The 25,109-nt window shown below is 25.9% G+C and overlaps 2 protein-coding genes across 2 annotated transcripts; both read right to left on the bottom strand.

The window, feature by feature from the left end:
• Positions 1–206: 206 nt before the first annotated feature.
• On the bottom strand, positions 207–1,174 carry LOC107024332 (protein GLUTAMINE DUMPER 2). The gene has a single exon (XM_015225291.2). The coding sequence runs from the start codon at positions 982–984 to the stop codon at positions 421–423; it is 564 nt and encodes a 187-aa protein (XP_015080777.1). The 5' UTR covers positions 985–1,174; the 3' UTR covers positions 207–420.
• Positions 1,175–23,711: 22,537 nt separating this feature from the next.
• Positions 23,712–24,448, bottom strand: LOC107024491. The gene has a single exon (XM_015225479.2). It carries the CDS (start codon positions 24,222–24,224, stop codon positions 23,916–23,918), a length of 309 nt encoding a protein of 102 aa, XP_015080965.1. The 5' UTR covers positions 24,225–24,448; the 3' UTR covers positions 23,712–23,915.
• Positions 24,449–25,109: the final 661 nt, after the last annotated feature.

The raw sequence follows: 25,109 nt of genomic DNA, 5'->3' as shown, positions 1-25,109 counted from the left end.
ATTATAATTTACTATTGAAATTGAAATCCATATGAGAGGGTACATAAATACTTACCCTTGCTATTTATATTTAACTAAATAATTAACTTTAAAAATTAATTAATCTTTAACAAAAATATAACTAGATGTAAACATCTAACACACATAAATTTTTACTCCTAAAGGTGTATAAGCATTGAATAATGAGCTTTAACATACCTAGCATATGTTCCAAAATCAAAAAGTATGATCTCCTTATTTAAAATTACCAATATATATAAAGTTTTCCCAATTCATCCTCCAAAAAATATATACATTTCCGGAAATTCCCACATAAGGGAAAAAAAGAGTTGAAAAAAAATAATTTTTTTTTCTTTTTCTCTTTGAAATTAAAGGACCTAATCTCATCATGCTTACCATATTACTCTGAAATTCATTCCGTTAACTAATTCGTATTTGTGTCACGTTAACCACAAAATCATTTTCAGAAGTTGAACTCGAAACCTCCTTTTCTCTCTCTCCTACAAGCGTTTCTTCGTGATTCTCGAGACTTGAACCCGAGACATTATTTCCTTTCTCCTCCTTCTCTTCCGCCTCGGATTTATCCGTACTACTCTCACTACTCGCGGTACAACCGCTATTGCTACCAAAAGATGAAGCTCTACTAGACAAACTTGGTGTAGCAATATAAGTTGGCTTTAATTGTCCAGCCATAATCACCAAAAATTTCTCTTCAAGAATTGGTGGTTCCACCATTTTACCATCTCCACCATTACTATCATTATTATTATTGTTATTATTTCCTTCTTCAAGATCACCTTCTTGATTTTCTTCAAGATTACCACTAAGTTTCCAATAAGAACAAGCTAAAATTAGTAAAGCAAATGCAATTAGCCCTAACATAGCTGCTAATCCTCCGAATAAATACGGCACCGGTGAGTGCCACGGTGACCGTAGCGGGCCCACCGGTGCAATAGATGATGACGATCCCTCCAAATTCCTCATCGTTGTGAAAAAAAATCTTCTCGTTCCAAATCGACTAGTTATGTTATAAGTGCAACTGTAGACTCGTAATTTTTTTCGGATGATAAATTTTTAAAAATAATTTAAAAAAGCTTTGGATCTTTTTTTTTTTTTTTTGATGAATGATGATGATGGTGATAGTGGTAACAGAGGAAGAGAAAGGGTATGGAATGAAGATGATGAGTAAAGGAAGGTGGTTATATATAGAGACTAAAGAGAGTGGATTTATTTATTATTATTTTATAAATTTTATTTTATTTTTTTATTTATTTATTTTGAGTGAAATGTTTCGTCATTGCATGAAAAAGTGGGGTCCATATATAGATTGTTTGTTCTGCTATTTTTTTTATGTTTTTCTTTTTTGGAGGGACAATCTATGTATATAAAAATATAAAAATATACTACACTTGGAAAAAGAAAAATAATTAATAAAAAGGTAATTGGCAAAAAAAGAAGATTGATAATTGTGAATGAGTTAAGAGGGACCCAATCATTTTTTTTCTTAACTTTTTGTTAATTTTTAAATAATGTTTTCATAGAGTACCTTTTTTGTTTAGTCGTTTTGCTTAAAGATATATAGTAGGAATTTTTTGGATTTAGTCTTGCATAGCATAATAATGATTATAGTCCTTCAACATAATTAAAGGGATTTGATTTTACAAAAGCAAATTTGAGATCTAGTGATGTAATTAAAATTTAACTTATATAAATTAGATGAAATAAATTTTTTAGATTTCATAACAATTTATATGCCTTATTTTTAAGTAATTGAGTCTTGATCCCATTAAAATAAGAAAAATATTACTCATTGTTCTCGTAATTTGATTGAACATAAAATTTAAGATAATAATTCTAAAATATTAGAAATTCTCTATAGATTGTACAAATTTATAAAATTTGTCCTCTAATGGGGTCATTAGGTTCCTAAAAAGCATATGACATAAGTAATAAACATACTTACATGACTAACTCCTAGAGTGTGTTTAGTGTGAAAGAAAAATATTTTTTAAAAATTATTTTTCAATTTTTTCATTTTTAGTTGAATTAAATGTATCAAAATTGCATACATTAATAAATAATCAATTAAATATGCTTCATCGATAATATAGATTATGTACATAGAAAGTTATAGTCACTAAGTGTATATAAGAAAATTACTTACATATTTATATATTAAATCTTGAACACATAAATTTAATTGCCCGTATTATACACATATGTCCAACATATCATGATATATAGAACTTTGTTTTCCATTTACTTTCTCCATAATTGAGTTAAGAATTAATTCCTAGACTTTCAATCAAAACTTTTTCATTTTGTTATTTTTCTGAAACTAATTCAATTTTACAATAATAAGGAATTTCTTATACGTAATATCAAAGAGAGAGAGGGTGTCCATAAAAAGCTTCATTAGGCTCATCATTTATTCTACTTTTAAGAAAAGTCTAAAATTGCTGAATCACCCATCATAGAGCTTAATAGAGTTAGCTTTTAAGTTTCATATACATGTGTGGACCCAACCCTAAGAGTATTGCATGGGTTGGGGATGGCAATAATTGGCTGTGCATACTTTTTTTTTATCATAATTGCGCTTCGATATTTATATTAGAATCAAATTAAAAAGTTTTACATTAATTAACGGTTGAAACCTCTCTATCCATGTACATATCCATGCTCAAATCAATTGGTTGTGAACTTTATGTTTATTCCTTATTCGTGTCTGATAATTACATTAAAATCTGATTAAGTTTGAATTATGTTGAAGAAGTCCCACATTGAAATATAAAATGCTTCTTTTAAAGGTGTTCGTATCCATGACTCAAATCAACTACTTAAGAACTTTGTTTTTGTTCAGTACTTCATATTAAAGCTTGTGTAATTAAATGCGACTCGTATTTGATAGTTTTCGTATTGAAAGTTTAATCACTCGTTATAGGAGTGACTTCACACCTATAAGTCACGTTAAATTTTTTAATTAAGAAAAAAATAAAGCCATACTTAGAACTATATCGTAAAGTTACTAGAGTTGGCTTTTAGGATCCATATTGGGACCATTCATTAGGGAAAATATATAATTGGTTGAGAACTTGCTAGGATTAAAGTTGTGAAAGTTAAGTTAGATATGACCCCAACTGGTTATTACGTCTTATACGTGAAAAATTGAAGAAGAAAAAAAATCTTATGTGACAAAGTCGATTTTGGAGGTAAATTTAATCGTACACTATCAAAATTTACTGATCTGATTATTCTTATTAATTTAATACGTATAATAAGTTGGGAAAAACACTTTTTATCAAAGAATTTTTTAATTTATAAAACTATAATCAAATACCACTAATTAAGGATTGATTGATTCCATCCATAGAAATGAAGTTGTAATATTAGGTATGAATATCGATTTTTCAATTTCTTTTTTCTACTGCATCCTAAGTGTCATGTAACTTTCATCGATATCACTAAATTATGAACTCATTTACGTGAACAAGTTACAAATTTGATTACGAAAAAGAAAAAATATTACTTTTTAATTGAAAGCTACAATTCTCAATTACTAACTTTTGATTTTATCTAAAAATTCTTCACTTCATGAAACAAAACAAATAGAACAGACAATTTTCCATAGTGTAACTCTGTAACCCCACCCTATCAGGCTTTTGGCAGCTGGAGATTTTAACAGGTGAATACTTATCCCCAAAAATTCTCTAAATATACTCTCATTATGAAATTAAAACAGCAATAAATAAATAAAATCAATAAATAATATTTGAAATTGACCAATCACATTCTTATCATATATTCATATTCTGCATAAATCCGAATTAAAGGTACAATATATTCTTCTTGTGTAAGTTTTCGTTTATAATTAATCAGAACTTAAAAACAAATTGAGGGACGTTTGTCTTTAATTATAATTTCTTCACTAATTGATCATGTGTATATCTAATCTAATAATAGAAAAGAACTACATAAGCCAATTATCTACGTAATAATACAGGTAAGACATCATTCTTGTTCATTATATATATAAAAATAATTATCGAAGAATAAAATGTGTTAGCAAGTAGGATTGATCCAGTGTTGATTCTCTCGTATTGGACTTGGATAGTACAGGTTACATGTCTTGTGTAGTTTACAGGTAATTATACTGTAGGGAGGGGGGAGGATTATCCAGTGCGCACAAAGTGTTCATCACATTGTGTCCATCCAAAGAATAGATATTGGTGTAGAGATTGTATCAATCGTTGATTATCCTGAGATTCAAAAAAAATAATAATTGTCAGCAATAACAAAAATCTTCATTGTACATTTATTAGCTATGTGTTTTTGTAGCGACAAATTAACGACTTTTTTTAGCTATATTTTATTTTTCTTTTTAATTTGATATTCCCTTTTGAAGGATCTAATAATCAATACTCAACAATACATTCTGTTTATTATTTCCTTCTCTGTAGTAACTGAATTTGTTGCAATCGAGTTGAGTATTTTTTTAACATACTTTTTCAATTTTTACGAAATAATGATAAAGTTTGCTTAGATTTTATATCACTAGTGAATTTCACTGAATATGTTATTATTATACTCAATAGTGTGCTTAAAGTCAATTCTATTTAAGAGTAATAATTTAATTATTAAATAGTAAATTAATAAATTACATTAGCTGTGTTGGTTATATTAGGAATTGTAACATACTCCCTCCGTCCACTAGTATTTGTTATGATTTCTATTTTTTAAGTCAAATTACAAAAATTTTGATTAATATTTTAAAATATATTTTTTATCATATTGATATGTAGATAATTGTAATTTATTATACTTTTCATATAGTATTGAATATCTAAACTTTTTACTTAAAATATCAAATTAATATAATATAATTTAACTTTAAAATTAATCAAATTTACTTTCGGAAAATACTACATAACGAATAAAAGTGGAGTGTGGGAGTAATTTAGAAGGGGTGGGGTATTGCTTGATGAAAATAGCTATTGAGACTGTTTCATGACATAATGTGTAACAGTTCTTAAAGGACAGGAAACGGTTTCTATGCTGATATGTTCTCTCGTCTTGGTAACTGCAATTCTCACACCATTTTTGTTTCCCTTGCTTTTTTAAAAAAAAAATTATTTCTGTTGGGAATTTATATTAAAGTTTTAAAAAGAAAAACTTATAATTATGAGAAGTTTTATATTACATATGTTACTTAGATACGTGTACGAAAGACATATCTTATTTTTTTTGATGTGATACTAATATTTGATGAAGGTAGAATTTTAATCGAGATATATTAAATATTTATGATATAATATGATTTTGATGGTGAAGAAATTTAGATAGATCTCTTTTGACCCTTTTAACTCTGGTTAATTGAACATACTTTTAACCAATTTCTTGAAAATACAAAAAAATTTGCATCGAAAATAATTGATGCCAAAAATATAGAAGTTCTCTCACACTTACGTAATAGATTTTGTAGTAATTTTTTTTTGGCTATTATAAGCAATAAAGTTGATAAATCATTAAAAAAATATTTCTTATTTCATCTTTTATAAAATAATATGAGTATTTTCTTTTTTGATGTTAAAATAGCATATACTTGTAGATCCTAAATGAACTATAAGATAATAATGGATTCATACTAATCCTCACATTGTATCTTTGTAATGAAGAAAATATTCAACTTGAATATGATATAAAGTATCCTCATATCAATAAAAAGTTGCCTCAATAATTTTTTGTAAATAAAGACATCTATAAAAGCAAAATACACTTGAAAGCAACAAAAGAAAAAGGAAGAAAAGGAAAGGGAAAATGAGGCTCCTTCCCTCCTCCCCTCCCCCTCACCTCCTTTCTTAGAATTTATCTGCTCGACTAATTTAGATTCGTATTGCTTAAAATTTATTAATAAAAAATTACTTTTTACTAAGAATTTTGTCATTCCCATTTAGGGTTACGAGTAATTTACATTCATCCCATCATGATATTTTTTTTTCCCACTTATTTACAGAATACTTTTTTTTTTTTAAAAAAAGTTTAATTATATATATAAGATGGAGAGAAAGGAAAACCAAAGATGGAGTTAATAAAATGGAGAATCAAATCCCCTTCAACAAAAATAAAAGTTCTAATAGTCATACCCTAAACAACTAAATTCTTAGTTATTATAATGTTCAAATTTTCGTATCAGATATTTATCAAAGTAGAGTAATTTCTTTTAATAAAAAAAATGGCAATGCTAAAGATATGACATGGAAAATGCACAAGAGGCATATCAAATTTTGGGTTATAGAGTAAGATTTCATTACAATTTTGATCATGTTGGATGACTTTAGGAGTATTCATCATAAGATTGGGGTGGAAAATGGGTCCCTAAAAACTTAGGGGGGTCTACTGTAAAGACCCCTCCACTACTATAATATTCTTTGGCCTGATACCTCTAGAGTCTAGACAATCATCATTATTTCATTTCTAATAATTGTTAATGTCATTTTTGCCCCAAATGATTAAAAGAAGTTCTATTGGATCAAGGCTCTCACTCGCTCAAGACGTCGATGCGCCACCGGGTTGACCCCTTTCTTACCAGCATGGGGGGTTCATCGGAACTTCAACCAGAAGAGGTAGGCTCGGGTTCCTGGTATAGGTATAAGAAAGCCAGTAGAGCTAAATAGAGGTAGACTGTACATCACCCCTTTATTTTACCACTCTCATTCATGCATCGTAATTTTTCACGTGGCATGTTTAAACCGTATATTAATAGGTATTTTGATATATTTAACGAAATTTTAATTTAGAACCACAAGATTAAAAGTTTTCTTTCTTTTGTTAAACTCCGTTTCAAATCAAAATAGACCATCCTTTTTAAAACGGAGGAAGTAATTTTTTTGAATAACTTAAGTACAAATTATTGTACTACTAGTTGATCAATAGTACATCCTTCTATTATATGAATGACCATTAGAATTTATGATCTTAAATGTATCGTAATATTTATAAATTTTTAGGGTTGAGGTTGTGTGCCATCTTATGCAAGGTCGTTGTTCGAAATTGGAATAATCTATTACATTATTTGATTGAGGTTTAAAAATATCTTTTCGTAATCTTTTACCACCTTCCTCAAAAGTTAATTCTTGTTTTGTGTCTTCTCTCGCATCGAAATACATTCTCACATATTTATTTCTTTTATACAATCTAGTATCATCGCATTGTCGTTCTGAGCAATTCAGTTCTTTAATTCTCACATATTTTCTTTTATATGATTATTAGTGTCAATCATCAGTCTTTCACATTATAATTCTCAGTTCAATTCTTCAATTCTCGCATATTTATTTTTTCATAAAAAAAAAAACTAATTTCAACCTAAAGTAACAATAAAATAACATATCAAATGTGATCTTATAAATATGTTAATGATTGATAAGATATACACAAACCTTACTCTTATCCTAAGATTTTCAACAACATGAAACGATTAAAATCTACTAATATTTTTCTAATAAAAAAGAAAAGAAAAAGGAAGAGGTATGAAAAAAAGAAAAAAAAAGAAGTAAAAGCAATATTTGTACACAAATTAATTAATATAGTAGGACCCAAATAAAAGTTATATATGTTCATCACTATGAATAAAATGACTACTATAGGTCCCACCAAAAAGATGGCCCCTTTCATCGTCAGCTTCCATTTTGAAAATGGACGTACACGGCAAGGACGATTAGATTTTTTTCTAAACATTTTTCTTATTCGATATTTAATATTAAATTTAATAAAATTTAGGACTAAATCATCTCTTAATAACGTAATTTGATAAAATTAAAGAAATATTTAACATCCTTATCACAATTTGTTGGTGATAATTTTTCTACCCATAAGATACGTCCAATGTGAGAATATGTGAATTCCAATAAATTTTTATTATATTCTTCAATCTTACAACTAACAAAGTGTGAAGTAATCATAGTAGTATAATTATGTCTTCTACTATTTTTTTAACCACTATCTATTAAATTAATCTTCAATAATACAAGTGACGTCCTAATCCAAAACCAAATCCCACTCACAATAGTTGATTAAGCAACTAAAGTACAAATTGATGTATCTCTAATTAATTAAGTACAATATTTATGCAGGGTTCCTATATCAATTTTAAAATAGTTATGTGTGAATAAAAGTGTTTGAAACTGATAATAAGTAATTAATGTGTTTGATAAACACGTAATAAAAATGTAGTTCATCCATTTATGGGCAAACTAATTTTTATAAGAAGCACTTTAATTATTTACTGTGCGTATAAATAAATTAAAATATACTTATAAATCAATTTGATCAACTTATAAACTTAATCAAACATTTTCTTAATTTAATTAATTAGATAGAGAGATAAAAGATTATAAAAGTTCTTCTTTTTCTTTTGTAGGAAAAATAATAAAAGGAATTAGAAAGTTCTAATTATTGCTTCTTCCCATTTTTAAAAAACTTTTGCTCTGTTGTTCTGCTTAAGAAAATGTTCAAAAGGCAATATATAAAGTTACTCCCAGACAAGAGAGTTGCTCGGATGGTTAGCACTTTTTACCTTCAACACGAGGGTTATATATAGTATTCAATGTAGTTTTACATAATGAATCGTGTTGTATAGGTAATTTTATTTCTATTTTGTGAAGATACAAAAATTATTTTGATAGACCTTTGACTCAAACAAAACATGTCGAGAACAATTTTAAAAGAAATATAATAGCGAAGAAATAAAAAATAAAGAATTTAAAAAATCCATTGCACTTAAAAATTAAAGAGAGAGACAATGAATGTGAATAAAAGAATATTTTCATTGAATTAATTAAGACAAGACTTTTCAACATTAAGACTAACACCACCATGTACTTAATTAGCAGATAAGAATTTTTTATATTAAATGATGTAATGATACATTGCCTGGATTTATTTAATTTATAATTATGCAATAATAATATTATAATATATATTGTTAGATTAATTCCACTTAGTATTTGATTCTCACATGTCTTAATCTAAAACAATTGATGCAAGAATCTAATTCTTGTAATATGAAATAGAGTATATAACATGACATGCATCAAACACATAAATTAACTATTTAATTCCTTGAGCTAAATGTGAATAGCATGTTTAGAATTCTTCAAACGCGATTTAGTTTATGACACGTACTATCTGTTTTGACTTAACAAATCTTATTGATTTAATTATTTGTTAGACTACATTATCATCTTAATGCATGAATTTATATCGTATCTTAAATATAAAATTTTTTTAAACTTTAATTTTGTCTTTCATTTGGTTAACTAATTTGTTTAAGATATAATACGTACCCATTCTTTAATTAAGCTTATCCATTCTTTTCTTCAAACCGTCCTTGTTGATCCATCTTTATTCATGGGCATCATACCATGACTTGGATAATTTTTCAAATGACAAAAAGATTAAATTCCTCCAAGAAAAATCATAGTATTAAAAAGAAAAACCAATAAAAAGATTCATTTGTACTAAATAAATCTATAATTAATGAAAACTAGAGAAGAAAAATATATAAAGGTATATCTTCAGATGCTCACGTGAGCCTAATTAAATTACAAATAATTTCTCTTTCGAGAATCTATTTTTTCTAGCTTCGTTGTTTATATGATGATAGGACCCATTTTTAAAAATGACACTTTTAATAAAAAAAAATATATTAAAATTTCTAATTAAATTATCTAGACTTATATGGATGCTTTTTAAAGAATTTAATGTATTCTCAATCAATAATAATAAATAAATAAAAAGATATTCTTAAAATATTGGGAGATTAGATAGATTTATTGGAACATTGATGTCACATAGGAGAAATTGATTTTACTCATATATATATATATAATCTTTAGTTGAAGTGGGATTTCCACTACCTTTCTAATATTTTTTTTTTTTTACATAATTATATTTGGTTGCTTAACTAATCTGATATGGATGTAGGCCACCACAAATAATAATTGATTTTTTCAACTGCTTTTTTCTTTGTCCAACTACATGTCAACAAGTCAGTCCAATTATATATTTAATATAATTTATTAAAGTTTTGAGAATAACCTAATGTTTTTTTAGAGGACTAATAATGTAGAAGTCCACAGAATTAGCATATGTATATAATTAAAAAACCACATTGAGCTCATTGTATTATGCTAAGGCATGGGTAACTAAACAGTACACTTTTATGTGAATTTTACATAAAAATGGAAACAAAAAGTTAGGAAAATTATAAGAATGTATTTAGAATTAATTGTTGATGCATTTTTTTTATTAATATCTAAAGAATTAATACGTGGGAGCCTAGATTCAGAGCAAATAACATCTTTATAATTAGATCAAGACAATTACAAAAGTTTTTTTCTTTTCTCCTTGGATTAATAGTTTGGAGTCTCGTTATTATTTCTCTCTACTATTTTTTTAATTGAAAATAACTAATAACATTTCTATTTATAATAGTAAAAAATCAAATCAAACTAATAACAAATAAATTATACTAAATAACTTAATATTTCTACTTCAATTTTGAATTGTTATTCCAACAACGTGATTTCATTATTTATAATAATAAAACAACCAAATTAAACTAGAATAATAAATAAATCTTTACAAGATATGAATAAAATAAATATTAAATAACTCAAATATTTCTACTTCAATTTTGAATATTATTCCTAACATATTGATTTCATTTTAATAATAAAAAAGTGTGTGGTGGTGGAGAGAGCACTTGGATGAGATGGCTGGGAGGTGATAAAGGATTTGGATAACAGTGATTAATTAATTAATTATTCTCAATTTGATATTAGAAAATATAATTAATTAAACCCACCAAGTTCATGTGTATGGTATAATGTTGGAATCTGTTGGCACAATGCATTCATGAAAAGCTTTAAGTAGGTGGTAGCAAGGGTATCGAAAGCGATTTCATTTATTTAAAAATTATATTGTATATAAATTTTATTAATTTAAATTATAATTTTATAAAATATATCTATATATTTCTTTGTTTTTTTCTATTTTTATATTTAGTCATTTATATTTTAAAATTTTTACTGAAAGTTTTGACTACGTCGTTGATGTTTTATGGGTATTTTATAATAAGTTACTCTCTCTGTCCGGAATTATTTGTCATGTTGTACTTAATGAAAGTCTTGACTAATTTTTAAAGGTAAATTGAATCAAATTAATTCGATATTTTAAACAAAAAAATTAGATATTCTAAAACTATATGAAAGTATTATAAATTACAATTTTTTGCATATTAATATGATGAAAAAGTTCATCTTAAAATGTTAATTAAAATTTTTATAATTTTGACTTTAAAAATAGAAACCATAACAAATAATATCGGACGGAGGGAATATTTTATATTGATGTGCGTTCATTAAGGATTCACACTAATTATTGTTGTTGTGTGCTTACTAAGGATGCACCACTAATTAATTAATTAATTATAATCAAAAGTGCTTTTGGATTAAGAGTGCAACATTCATCAGATAAGATAGACTTTGGATTTTGTTTTCATAATTTTTTTCTGAAATAAAACAGAGACATAATCATAATTCAAATAGAACAAGCTCATTTTTTTAATAAAAAAAGAATATTTAGATTTATTCCAATCACATAATATTTACATTTTCTTCTAACATCGACTAAAATTTCAACCTATCGTTATAAATAAGAATTCAAAAGTTGATTTTTGTAAAAAAAATAATTAACTATGATCTAAAAGTTTAGTATTTTTGCCATCTCATATTTATATAGAACATTTATATTATGAGAGTTAAAAGGTTTTTTCTTTGACAACGAATCTGTTTATATTTTTTTCAAAAAATTTTAAATTATTAATTACTGTGAGTTTGTATCTTTTAATATATTTTTTTAAATATGTAAATTTTATTTTATCTTTTTTAGAGATTTCATATTTAAATAAATTTACATTAAAAATTTTAAAATTAAACTCTCGAAATTTGAATAGTACTACATAAATAGAACAAAAGGAATATATATACTAGTAGTTTAGTTCACAATCGAATATTTATAAACACTAGTGGATCTCTTATGTAATACATATATAGATAACTTTTATCATTAACAATAAAAATACATTGCTCATCCTTTTTAATGATAAAACAACAACAACATTAAAAAAAATCATATTATATACAAACTATTTAATGATAAATTAGTGATAGGTATTGATGTATAATGCAAAAATGAAGAAGAGATCCAATCACTAGTTTGGTAGTTAAAATTCTAATTAAATCTTTTATATATATATATATATATATATATATATATATATTCATACACACAAAACTTGACGTGAGTTTCTATCTCAAAACCATAAAAAGTTTAAGGCACTTTATTCCATTATAAGATAAAGCCAGAAAATTTTAGGCACGAAAGTGAATCTAATTAGTGTACTTGTTTTTCTTGGTTAACTAATACTTATAGTAATAGGCACATTTGGTAGCTTAGGCTAATATTCAAAATTAAAGTGATAATGACTCTTTATTATGACATTATTACTTTATTTTTCTCCTTTCTAATCCATTTGCTTAATAGAGTTGACAAAAATCAATTCCTTTACGTATTTTATTTATGATTGTATATAACTTAAAATAATTCCTTTTTTTGTTTTTGCTTAGGAGTCCTTATAGGGGGGAAAAGAAAGAAATTTGAGAGGTGATTTGTTTAAGAGAAATATATTTGCGCTGCTATTTAAATATCGTCTCTAATTTTAATAATTTATATAAGTATGAAGATAACATTTTAAGAATTCATTAAAAAATAATAGACTGAAATATCCTTTAGTTATGACGAGAGGAACCAAAATCGGTAAACTACGACATATAAGTTATGACAAATCGATATATTTCATGTTAGTATACAACGGGCTACAATTTTTAGTGGGTTTTTGCAGGGTAGGCCCATCAAGGAAAAGTGGTATTCAGCCCGGTCCCCTTGCTTATTATCTTATGTTTTATTTAACAAAATGGATTGGGAAAATAGGAAAATTATGCGTATAAACAAATATATATTAGTTATTTAGAACATATTTATAGTTTACTTTTAACTATAAATACATGATTTAGCTTTTTAGTTTTGTATAATTTGCACATTTGTATGATTTGGGATTTATATAACATAATTTGTATAATTTTTGAATAATTTGAAATTTGTACAAGTGTTTACACGTCTAATGTTTATAGTTGTATAACTTTGTTATTTATACAAAAATAACTGAACTATACAAATGTACCTACAATTATACAAATGAGACGACTTAAATTGTAACTACAACTCGTAAAAGTGCAACTATAGCTAAGCATAATTAATTTATTATAATGACTATTTACAAAAGTTCAACAATAAAAATTAGAATTTATGAAGTTATTTTTCTAAAAAAAAAAAAAGAAAAAGAAAGAAGAAACACCCTTCTATAAATAGAGGTATTCTATATGCACATTGATAAAGTAAATATTATTGTCATTTCTTCCATGTTTAAATTTAAAGGAGAAAAAAAAAGACAATTTTGGAATTTGTTACTATCGTATATGCAAGTGTGAAAATTTTTATTTTTGTTTTTACTTTCTTCAAACTTTGAAGTATCTTATCTAAGGTATGATCAATATTAACAATCTTTGTAAGTTTATTTATTTCAAAATTAATTTAAATCTATAAAATTAAAGGTGAAATATCTTTTAAGTGTAAAGTCAGATTAAGCATATTGTACTTCTGAAAATTGATACACATAAGTTCATCATTTTAATTTTATAATTATTTTGTTTATGTGACTGTGTGTATATATATAATCACAAATCTCTACTCAAAAGTAAAACGATTTCGATCAAAGTAAAATTCAAACTTAATTTACACACAATATTATCTTTAAAAAACGAGAATTGCTCAAATCATATAATGAATTCTTATGAAATTTTTCCACCCACCACGTCAAACACTTTTCTATATGGAGTGTACACAATCCTACACTAGGGGTATATTCACAAATTTTCACACGCTTTTGCTTATAATACCATGATAATAAGGGAAACTACGAAGAGCTCATACATTTGAGGGCTAATTATATCCTATCTTGAAAAATTTTTTAACTATAAAAATTTTAAATTTTTTATTGATCTCGGATATTATCCTTGACTGCTAAATACATTTCAAACGATACATTACCTAATGAAAGAGATGTATTCGTAAGAAGATTTTTGTAATTTTTTAAATAATAAATTTATTTTCCGATAAAAATGTATTCCAAATTTATTTATTACATCAAAAACTAATTTAAAGAGAGAAAAATTATCCAAATCATATAAAGAGCGTCGAAATCTTTTCTTCACTTAACAATATTCACCGTGTATATAATAATTGAATATTATTGCTTTAGCTTTTCTACTTCATTATTTTTTTTTTGTTTGTTTCTTTTGTTTAGCACTTAGTGCTACTCATTTGGCATTTTGCCCAAAAAATGGCAACAAAATTAAAGCGAAAAACATATCTCAGTGGAATATATTACTCACTATATATTATTATTAAAAAGATTAAAATACTTGTGAGATTTTGTTGTTGGCTAAAAAAGTGCCCAACCTGCAAATCAACTAACCTTATCTTGTTGTCTTAGTTATATTTTGATAAGAAAATTGTGTTTTTTTTGTTTTTTTGGGGTTTGTTGGTGCACTACTCTCCATATATTTCAAATCCACAAGAATATTTTATTGAACTATTTTCCTTCTCTATTTGTCATCTTTTTATTTTATACGAAAATTATTATTATTCTTAGCACAAAAGAGTGGAGAGAATCAGAAAAATATTTTCTCCATTTATTTTTATTTCTTTGATTTGAAATTTGCATTTTTTTATGAAATAATAATTAATTATATTAATATTTCATCCATTTATTTTTATTTGTTCGATTGGAAATTTGCATATCTTTTATGAAATAATAATTGATCAGATTAATATTTCATCACAATATTTATAGTAAGTAATATTATTTAGTCTTAGAACTTGAGAAAATGATTTGAATATGCTCACAAAACTTGGCAACTATACGCTTGATAACTAATGAAGAGATTGAGGCTCACAACAAATAATAGAGTGAATGAGATTCTTTTGATATATTTTTTAAACTAGACTCGAAACTTACGTTATTTAAAAAGATAATTTTCAAAAGGAATAGAGATACAAATCTAAATGATTACCTTAGAAAGGGACATTAGGTGCTCACTCACTAATCTCATAAAAATAATAATTGGTTTTCTTTAAAGGTTGAAACTAAATCTATTCTTTCTCTATCTATAATAAAAGTACTCTATCGATAAACATAAAACTTAAATAAATACTTATTGAGTGCCTGTGATTTTTCAATGGGGTCAGATAAAAAGATGATAATAATTAATGAGTTCTTCACGAGTATCATTGTCGAATATTATTATTTATAATTTTTATAAAAAGAAAAAAGAAGCCATATCTATTGGTTCCTAGCTGGGAGACACTTGGTCTTACTACTAATGAGTATCATGAAGAAATGAGCCAAGAGGATCATTAGGGTTCAAATACCCCAACCCCACACATATTCTCTCGACGGAGTCAAAGGGTTCATTCAAATTTTATCAGAATATTAAATCATACTATATAAAACGTTAAGAATATATATATATATATATGTATATATATATACGGAGTCAAAGGGTTCATTCAAATTTTATCAGAATATTAAATCATACTATATAAAACGTTAAGAATATATATATATATATATGTATATATATATACGGAGTCAAAGGGTTCATTCAAATTTTATCAGAATATTANTAAGTGCATTCACATTGTAGAGAACTCATCATCGTAAGTTTTAAAATTCTTATCAAATGAAACTCCGTTTCTTGGACTTAAAGTCGAATGAAATCATTGGTTACATTCACATTTGATATCTGAAGCTCACAAACTCGATTATGTTATCAAAACTCAAATTTAAAACATCTGATTAAGAATACTAACGTATTATTCCAACCCCACTCAGGCCCTCAACCTATCTACAGCTAATCTTAGTGCAAAAGTAGCATTTCAAGGGTTTTTCTGACTAGCTTTCTATGGTCTTATTTTGTTTTTTCATCTCTTCCTACACCCTGGCTTTGCTTGGCTTGTACCTATCACACTATTTTTTGTAGTGGATATATGTCACCATCAACCTCATTCCCTCTTTTATTTATTCATTTTTTTATTTGTAACTTTAAATATCTACATATTTTATTTTATTTATATGTATTCCCTTGATGTTTGAAGTAATGATCACTTTAAAATGGAGCTAGCACTAATTATACATAGTCAGTATAAAAAATATTTTAATTCGATCTATGATTTATTGGATATTGATAGGAAATTTTATATAAAGTTCATAGTATTAAGAGCTAATTACACTTTTTATCCCTATTCTTTTTTCAAATTACAAAAATCTCCTGAATTTGGTGAAATTCAGGTACATCCCCAAATGTCCCGGTACATATCGTCCCGGTTTCGGATATATTCCTCAACATCCCGATACTTTGCATTTCGGTTTCAGATTATCATCCAACATCACGATTCATTGTGTAAAGTGATGTATCTATTCGATTGATACATTGTGTAAAGTGATGTATTCGACAGATACATCGGCTAAAATGATGTATTCCGACCAATACATTGCGTAAAGTAGTGTATCTGAAAATAGGAGAGAGTTGAGATTTTTGTAAATTTTTTTATATGGCAGGATATTTTAGAGACTAAGTTGTGTATTTAGTTTTTTTTCCCTCATTTTAATTTGGTCTAAATATTCAATTGGGCCAATCAGTTGATCCATGAGTGTTTGTATTTCTTGGGCCTTCAGATGGACTGGACCTTCTTGGGCCATATCCCAACTTCTGCTATTCCTTTTGGATCTTCCATTGATCAGGAAACTTTTACATATAACCACTTAAAAATAATTAATTACTCTCCATAGCTATAGTTTGATAATTACAATTTGTAGCTACATATTATAGGGAGGAGGGAGGGGAGCGAGATTGGGAGAGAGAGGAGAGAGCCGAGAGAGAGGGGAAAAAGAGTGGGAGAAAGGTGAATTGTATACGTATATATTATATATTATACATATACATTTGTATATAGGGCAAGCGAGATTGGGAGAGGGAGGAGATAGGCGAGTAAGAGAGGGCAGAGAGTGAGAGAGGTGAATTGTGTGTGTGTGTGTGTATATATATAAAAATATATAGATTAAATATATATATATATATATATATATATATATAGAGAGAGAGAGAGAGAGAGAGAGAGATTTAATAATTGTATATTATACATATGCATTTGTATATTCTAGCGAATTATACAGATACAAACATGGCTAATTATACAAATTCGAAGTCAGCTCACGTAATTAATGTATAATGTTAGTCGCGGGTGATAATTATAGCAAACTATAAAATAAGAGAGCGTCGCTTAATATGATTTCATCATGTCTTGCTTCAATCGTCAATACACCAATCTACAAATGTAAAACTATGATGTGTGAAGGTATTATAAGAAGACAAGTTTTAGGCCTGAAATCACCATATCAAAGTTTTCTCAAAAGACGTACAATCTCTACAAACTCAATAACAATAAGGCAAGATGAATGAGAAAGATTTAAATAGGTGTTACCCTCTTAGTTAAAAATATTTTTAGCCATGATAACTCATTTACTTTAAGTCCTATGCTTTTTTAAAAGTTATTTTGTGTTAAGAGATTTATACCTCAGAAAAACATAATGAACTTTGAGTACTTTTTTATTTTTATTTTTTTTGTATATGATATTGACATGAGAGGAATTAAATGGAGTAATAACATGGTCAATGAGGTTTATATAATCGACCTTAATTTATTTAGAATTTAGACATAGTTATTATAGTTGGTAAATGTGAAATACATGTTTCATAAGTAGTCGTATCTAGTTTGGTCACTTTAAACGATATATGTTTGTATAAAAATATTATTAAGTGATTTCTTTTCATCTTTTTAGGTTCTGGTGAAAAAATTTATCGATATCTATATTGATGAATGATAGCACATATCCATTAAATTTAGCATAAATACACATAAATTAATCTTGAGAATCCATATCGAATATCGATGTCTATACCCATGCTCACGCAAGCTCAAGTTGATAATAATATCTCTTTAAAAAAAAATCTTTTCCCTAAAATAATACTCAAATAGTGATGTTGACTTAAATAAAATGGAATATTAGTTGAATGATTGTACCCAATTTACTTGACATTGATGTCACTAAGTTTTTTTTTTTTTTTTTAATGAAAATCTAAAATAAAATGGAATATTATTACATGATCGTGCCCAATTTACTTAGACATTGATGTCACTAATAATTTAAGAAAAAATCTTCTTAGAAAAATCATACTCATGATTTGAAGTTGACTTTAATTATTTTACCATCGAAGATTTTAGTGACATCATTTATATGAAAAGAGATATGTAATATATACAAGTTTATAAGAGATTAAAGTACACATTAATTCCTATGATTTATTTTTTATTGAAATTTTAATAATAAACATAACTAGAGTTGATCAAAGATTATGATTGTACCGTTTTATATTATTTGAGTGGTGGGTGCCATGAGCAAGAAGTTATTGGAATGTTGGCTGGTCACACATATGAGAAAGAGTCCTTGTGGACTCAACTACAATTAGAGTAATTTCCCTTTCTCCTTTTAGCTTTAGTCAATTGAGTCACTTATTCGAACATTGGAGAAGGTTTATGGACTTTTAGGATAGTGGGGTGAGACTTGGCGAACAACATGATGAATAGTACGACAAATAAGATATCTTCATTTTCAATCAGAAGTCTTGAATTTATTTAAAAATAACAAAACTTCTAATTCAGAACGTTTTTTCTTTTAGTGTGTTCTACTTTTAATTGACCCAAACAAGTTTCTCATATTTAATAATGGGAAAAGGGTCTGATATACCCCTCAACTTTATCATTTAGAGCTGATATACCCCTTGTTATGAAAGTGGCTCATATATACCCCTACTTGTAGACAAATGGCTCACATATACCCTTTTCCTCTAACGGAAATGAAAAAAAAAATAATTTTAATCTAAATTTTTATTATTTTTTTCTAAAAAATATAATCTCATATGAGTAAATTTAATCCTCGTCAAACATTTTTTTTGACCTTTTTTTTTGTTTCAATGACTAATTTATAATTATTATTTTGATAATCAAATTTATTTATGTTTCACTAATATTCTTGTAAAACTTATTGTAGATGACCAAATTTTTTCTTCGAATACGAAATTAAAATACACGTAAAAAAATAGTTTAAATTTTTTTTCCTTTAAACTGAGGAATGAAAGAAAAAAACAAAATAAGATAAAAAACTCAAATAATTATGATAAAAAAAGTCAAAAAATAATTTATATATGAAAAAAATTAATATATACCTTGAACTTTGATTGAAGAATCATATATACCCCAAAATAATTTTTTTTAAAAAAATTACAAGTAATAAATATAAATTTAAAACTAATTTTTTAACTTCCGTTAAATGAAGAGTATATATGAGCCATTTTGTAACGGCGGAGGTATATGTGAGCCGTTTGTATAACGGTAAGAGCATACATGAACCACTTTTATAATGAGGGGTATATCAGCTCCAAATGACAAAATTGAGGGGTATATCAAACTCTGTTCTCTTTAATAATTAAAAGCTAGGGACAAGTCCTTGTTTGACCTAAGCTCCTTATAGCTTAGAAATTTTCTCCATCATCGATTTAGTATTACAATGAACCGTAAACAATGATGGAATTGAAACTTGATTGTATTAATTTCAATACTTTCTTGTGCATACCCAACCTCATGTATTTATATACAAAATATAATGAACATAGTAATGTAATCAAATAAGGATATTATATTGCGATCCTTCATTGATCATTAATTCATATTTGGTCGGAAGTATTAGAGAAAATAATACTGGTATTAATTTTGGTACTTGACTTTTTGTTTGGTAGTATTTTCAATTCATGTATCACATTGAATATCAATAATTTTCTTATACACCGTATTCCGTATTTTTCATATATAGAGTAAATTATGGCATTAACAATACCAATAGTAATTATTTCTTTTTTTAAAAAAACCATATTCAGTAATATTTTTGTTCTAATATAAACACAGTGGTGAAGCAAATTTCACGAAGGATGTCAAAAAAAAAAAGGAAAAAAATGTCACTATTGAGATTCAAACGCATGAGCATTTAGGGCTTTTTCAAAGCATCTAAAACCACTTGGCTACAACAACTTATTCTATCAAAGATGTTCAAAATTTATTATTTAATCACTTTGTGTATCATTTTGCTTATAAATACAATATTATTTTCCGACGAAGGGTGTGAACACCCTTACTATAGGGTAGCTACACCCCTGTGTATTCATTATATTATATAGCAAACATAATAGTCGATAAAAATAGTGCTAGCGTTACTATTTCCAACATTACTATTATATCATATTCAGTACTATTCTTATATATCCTATCAAACGATCTCAAAATAAAAGTTGTCACGAGGAAAAACATGAATATATATAAGAATAAATAAGGGTATTGATTCCTAAAACTTCCATGCTTTTTTAGTTTTACCAATAAATAGAAATGATTTTCCATTACCATATTGTGTGATAGTAACACTTTTTTTCCTTCATAAAAGTATACAATAGTGGAAAATAAAAGCATAGCATTTTGAGTAAAAACAAAAAAGGACCACATAATATTAGCAATGATTGTTCTCTCTAGGAGCCAAGGAATTAATTAGGTGCTTTATCAACTCATATTCTAAAGAAATTATATGAATCACATATTAAGGTCAACTTAGTCATTATACAAAGAATAATTATTAATGCAAAGAATAATGTAAGAATAATATCGATATATCAAACAATTACTTGTAGAAATTTGTTTGGTTTACCAAACTTTAAAAAGTAAAATAAATATACCTCAAGTATATATTCTCCTTTTATTTATTAATTTTTGTCGAATTAACATTGGCATACTTTTATTTATTTTTTATTCTCACGCGTCTAAAAAGTGTAATTACGCTCTTTGTCATATCAACATTCAAGAGATAGTAAAGAAAAAAATAGTTCAATTATATATTAAATTAGCGATGCTAAGTTCAAAGGAATCCCAAAGTATTATGACATTGTTATTTGCATGGCCTATGTACTTATCTCAACGTTAAGACCGATATCAGTTGTAATGAAATAGTTGAGATTCCTTCGCCATTAATTATGTCTTAGGTTCGAATTTTTGAGAATGGAAAAAATCTTATTGGGACTAGAGCCCTTACAAATAAAACTTACAATATGTGGATCCAAAGTTTATCGAGTCTTAATGTAAATATCAAACACCCGAAAAAAACTAAAAACATCTCAATATTAAGATTTATTCTGAATTTATGGTGTAAATGTTTTACCCTTATTTTCAAAATGAAATGAGTATTCTTTTTCTTTTCTAAAGACGATAGAAAATGAAATGACAAAAAGTAAGATTCTCAATAGGTTCCATATAATTGGAATTGGCATTTCTTCAATTTATTTTATTTTTGAGAGTAAATTAAATGAAACTAAAGTTGCATATATTGTTAAATTTAAATGAATCCAGAAAGAACCTATTTATTACAAAACACTTTACCATTATATATTATGTGTTGAATATTTAAATCGTTGAACTCATCACATTTTTAAATTCATCGATTTATAATTAATATTTAAAATTTCTCTAATAATTTCCACATAGATTTTATGTATATATTTGTCTTCAATATATAATAGTGGTATAATTAAATCCATCACCATTGGTGGAACCATGGATATCGAAAAATAATTTATCCAAGCCTCCTTCGACAATAAGTTATATGATATATATATTTGGCCTCACTTAGAAATTTTAATTCAAGAGCTTTATATATTTTTTTAAATTATTTTTTATAAAAGCACTTAGAGAATTGATAGGTATGTCACATCAAACTAATTAATTAAGTTGGCCGTTTAGATAAAATATTCTTAATCTAAGATCTGTATTATAAACTTAGGACAAGAGGTACACAAACATCAAAAGAAAAAAGTTTAAATAAAATTAAAACAAATATATATGAAAAAGCAGTTTTAACAAAGTAATAATTAGGTACACAAAGAAGAAAATGTCAAAAATATCCCTTATGTTTGAGATTAGGTTCGAAATAGTTTATAGTATACAATTAATAATTTTGCTCTTCTAAATTTGATAAAAAATTAATATTTTTAATCTTTGTCAAATATTTAATAATTTATATTCTTTAAAATCAACAAAAATAGTAGGAAACAAATTTAGTTATAACACTAAAATAGTCCTATCAATTCCTAAAATATAAAACAGAAAAAACTATATTAGACACTAAAAATATATAATTTTTTTTAATAAATTACCCCTCGATAAATTGGATTAGATTCTATATATATAAAACTACCAAAAAAATGTACTCTAAACATGAGTTTTTGCTAATTTATTTTTTCTTTTCATAGTTTTCAAGTAAATTTAACGGATAAAATTTCATAAAAATATTTAACGAAACTAAAAATATTAACCATTAAAATTATTTAGTACAAATGTAAGAAACTATTTTTAAATCTAGATCAAACATAAGGGATCATTTTTTTTTGTCATTTTCTCTATACATAAGCATTAACCAAAATGAAAAATGAAAATAGAAATTTTCAACTCCAGGACCATTATTCACTCTATTATCCATATTAGCATTCATTTTCATTTACAAACTTCAGTTCAATATTGTTAAAAAAAGATTACAAAAATAGTTAAATTAAAAAAATACATGTTTTTAGTATATAGTTATAAAAAAAATATCATAATATATTTAATATCACTCGTTTTAAACGGATAACTTACTAAAACATCAATAACTATTATTAGAACTCTATGATTGTTAATTTCGATGGATTATGTCCAAACTCAGTTGGATGTATACCCTTTTCTTTTATAATCACAAAAATACTATGTCATATTTAAGTACGTAAAATTTCAAAAAAGCTCATTTCAGAATTCTTTCATCAGATTTATCAAGTCAAATATTATTGTATAAAATAAAATTAAGTATAACACGTATACAACCCTAGATATCCTAATGAAAAATAACAAATCCAAAACTTCACATACATCAATACCCTTTTTTTTTATTTTATATAATCACAAAAATACTATGTCATATTTAAGTACGTAAAATTTCAAAAAAGCTCTCTTCAGAATTCTTTCATCATGTCAATCAAGTCAAAAATTATCGTATAAAATAAAATTAAGTATAACACGTATACAACCGTAGATATCCTAATGAAAAATAACAAATCCAAAACTTCACATACATCAATACCCTTTTTTTTATATATATAATCACAAAAATACTATGTCATATTTAAGTACGTAAAATTTCAAAAAAGCTCTCTTTAGAATTCATTCATCAAGTCAATCAGGTCAAACATTATCGTATAAAATAAAATTAAGTATAATAGGAATACAACCTTTAGAATTCATTCATATTTAAGTATGTAAAATTTCAAAAAAGCTCTCTTTAGAATTCATTCAGGTCAATCAGGTCAAACATTATCGTATAAAATAAAATTAAGTATAATAGGTATACAACCCTAAATATCCTAATGAAAAATAACAAATCCAAAACTTCACATACATCAATATATATTATAAAAACCCCAAAAACACAAACAAACAAACAAAAAAAAAGTCTCATCATGACTAAAATTTCATTTCATTTCTTACCATAATCTTTTTCTTCACATTAATATTGCATAACGCATACTATCACTAACCATAAGATGATTCATTTCAGAAATTTGTGAAAATTCTCCAGAAACCCAAACTCCATCTGTTCCATTGATTCTTGGATGATTTAAACACGAAAATAACGCTAATGGAGCGCGAAAAACGCCACAAATAATCGAAAACCCGTTCCAATTATGTTGCCTTGTTGATCTAGATGTTGTTCCACCTCTACAAATATTTGTCATATTTTCATCAGCTACTCTTGGACTTTTTCCCATATTTTCTAAATTTTGCCTTATTGATACTAATAAACTTAACATGGTTTATATATATATATAAAGGGGTGAAGAGTTTTTTTTTTTTTTTTTTTTTTGTGTGTGTGTTAGGTTTTTAATGGAGTTATTTTTGAAGAATTGTTATAGAAATATTGGGACAAGTTGATAGAATAGTTTCTTTTTTTGGTGGTGGAATTGCTAGTGCTTGTAGTTATCAAGTAAAGTTTATATGGGTGCTTTGCTTTTGAGGACTTTCACTTTGTGAGTTTTTTTCTTTATTGCAAGTGTATATATGGGTGGATCTAGAAGTTAAAATATGAGTTTGGCCAAATAAAATAACTTTAAAGAATTTTTTAAAGTAATTTTTTTTTAAAATTATTAATGGTGTATATATATTAGAAGTTTAGATACCATTTAAAAATTTTATTTATCATGAATGAATATTCAATTTAAAATAAAATATTTCTTGTTTTAAAATTCAAAATCAATAAAATTAAAATTATGCTTTTGAAAAATAATAATTTGTATATTAATTCTAATAAGATATAAATTATAAAGTAGAAATGATGATATATCAAAATAAATTAATTTATGTCAATAATATATACTGTCAATCCATAAAATTTAAAAAATTAGAAAATAAAAAATAATATAACATAATAAATTAAATTATATTAATAATATTCAAAACATTTATACCGTCAGTCCATAAAACTTAAAAAATTCTTTTTTTTTTCTACACAATTCTTGTTTTTGGTAGTGGGGTCTCATTGATAATCCAAGTTGCCGACAAAGTTGCCTACTTATAATTTGTTTTGTTAGAAAAGATCAATGTATGATCACTCAAACATTTAATATTAATTCTTTCGTATTTTGTGTGTGGGGAAGATTTTTGTAAAAGAGAAATAGAAAGTAAAATATTTATTAAGT

This window comes from Solanum pennellii, chromosome 7 (assembly GCF_001406875.1).
Source record: "Solanum pennellii chromosome 7, SPENNV200".
Lineage (NCBI taxonomy): Eukaryota > Viridiplantae > Streptophyta > Magnoliopsida > Solanales > Solanaceae > Solanum > Solanum pennellii.
Note: the sequence above shows the minus strand (reverse complement) of the source record. Positions and strands in the feature narration are given on the sequence as shown.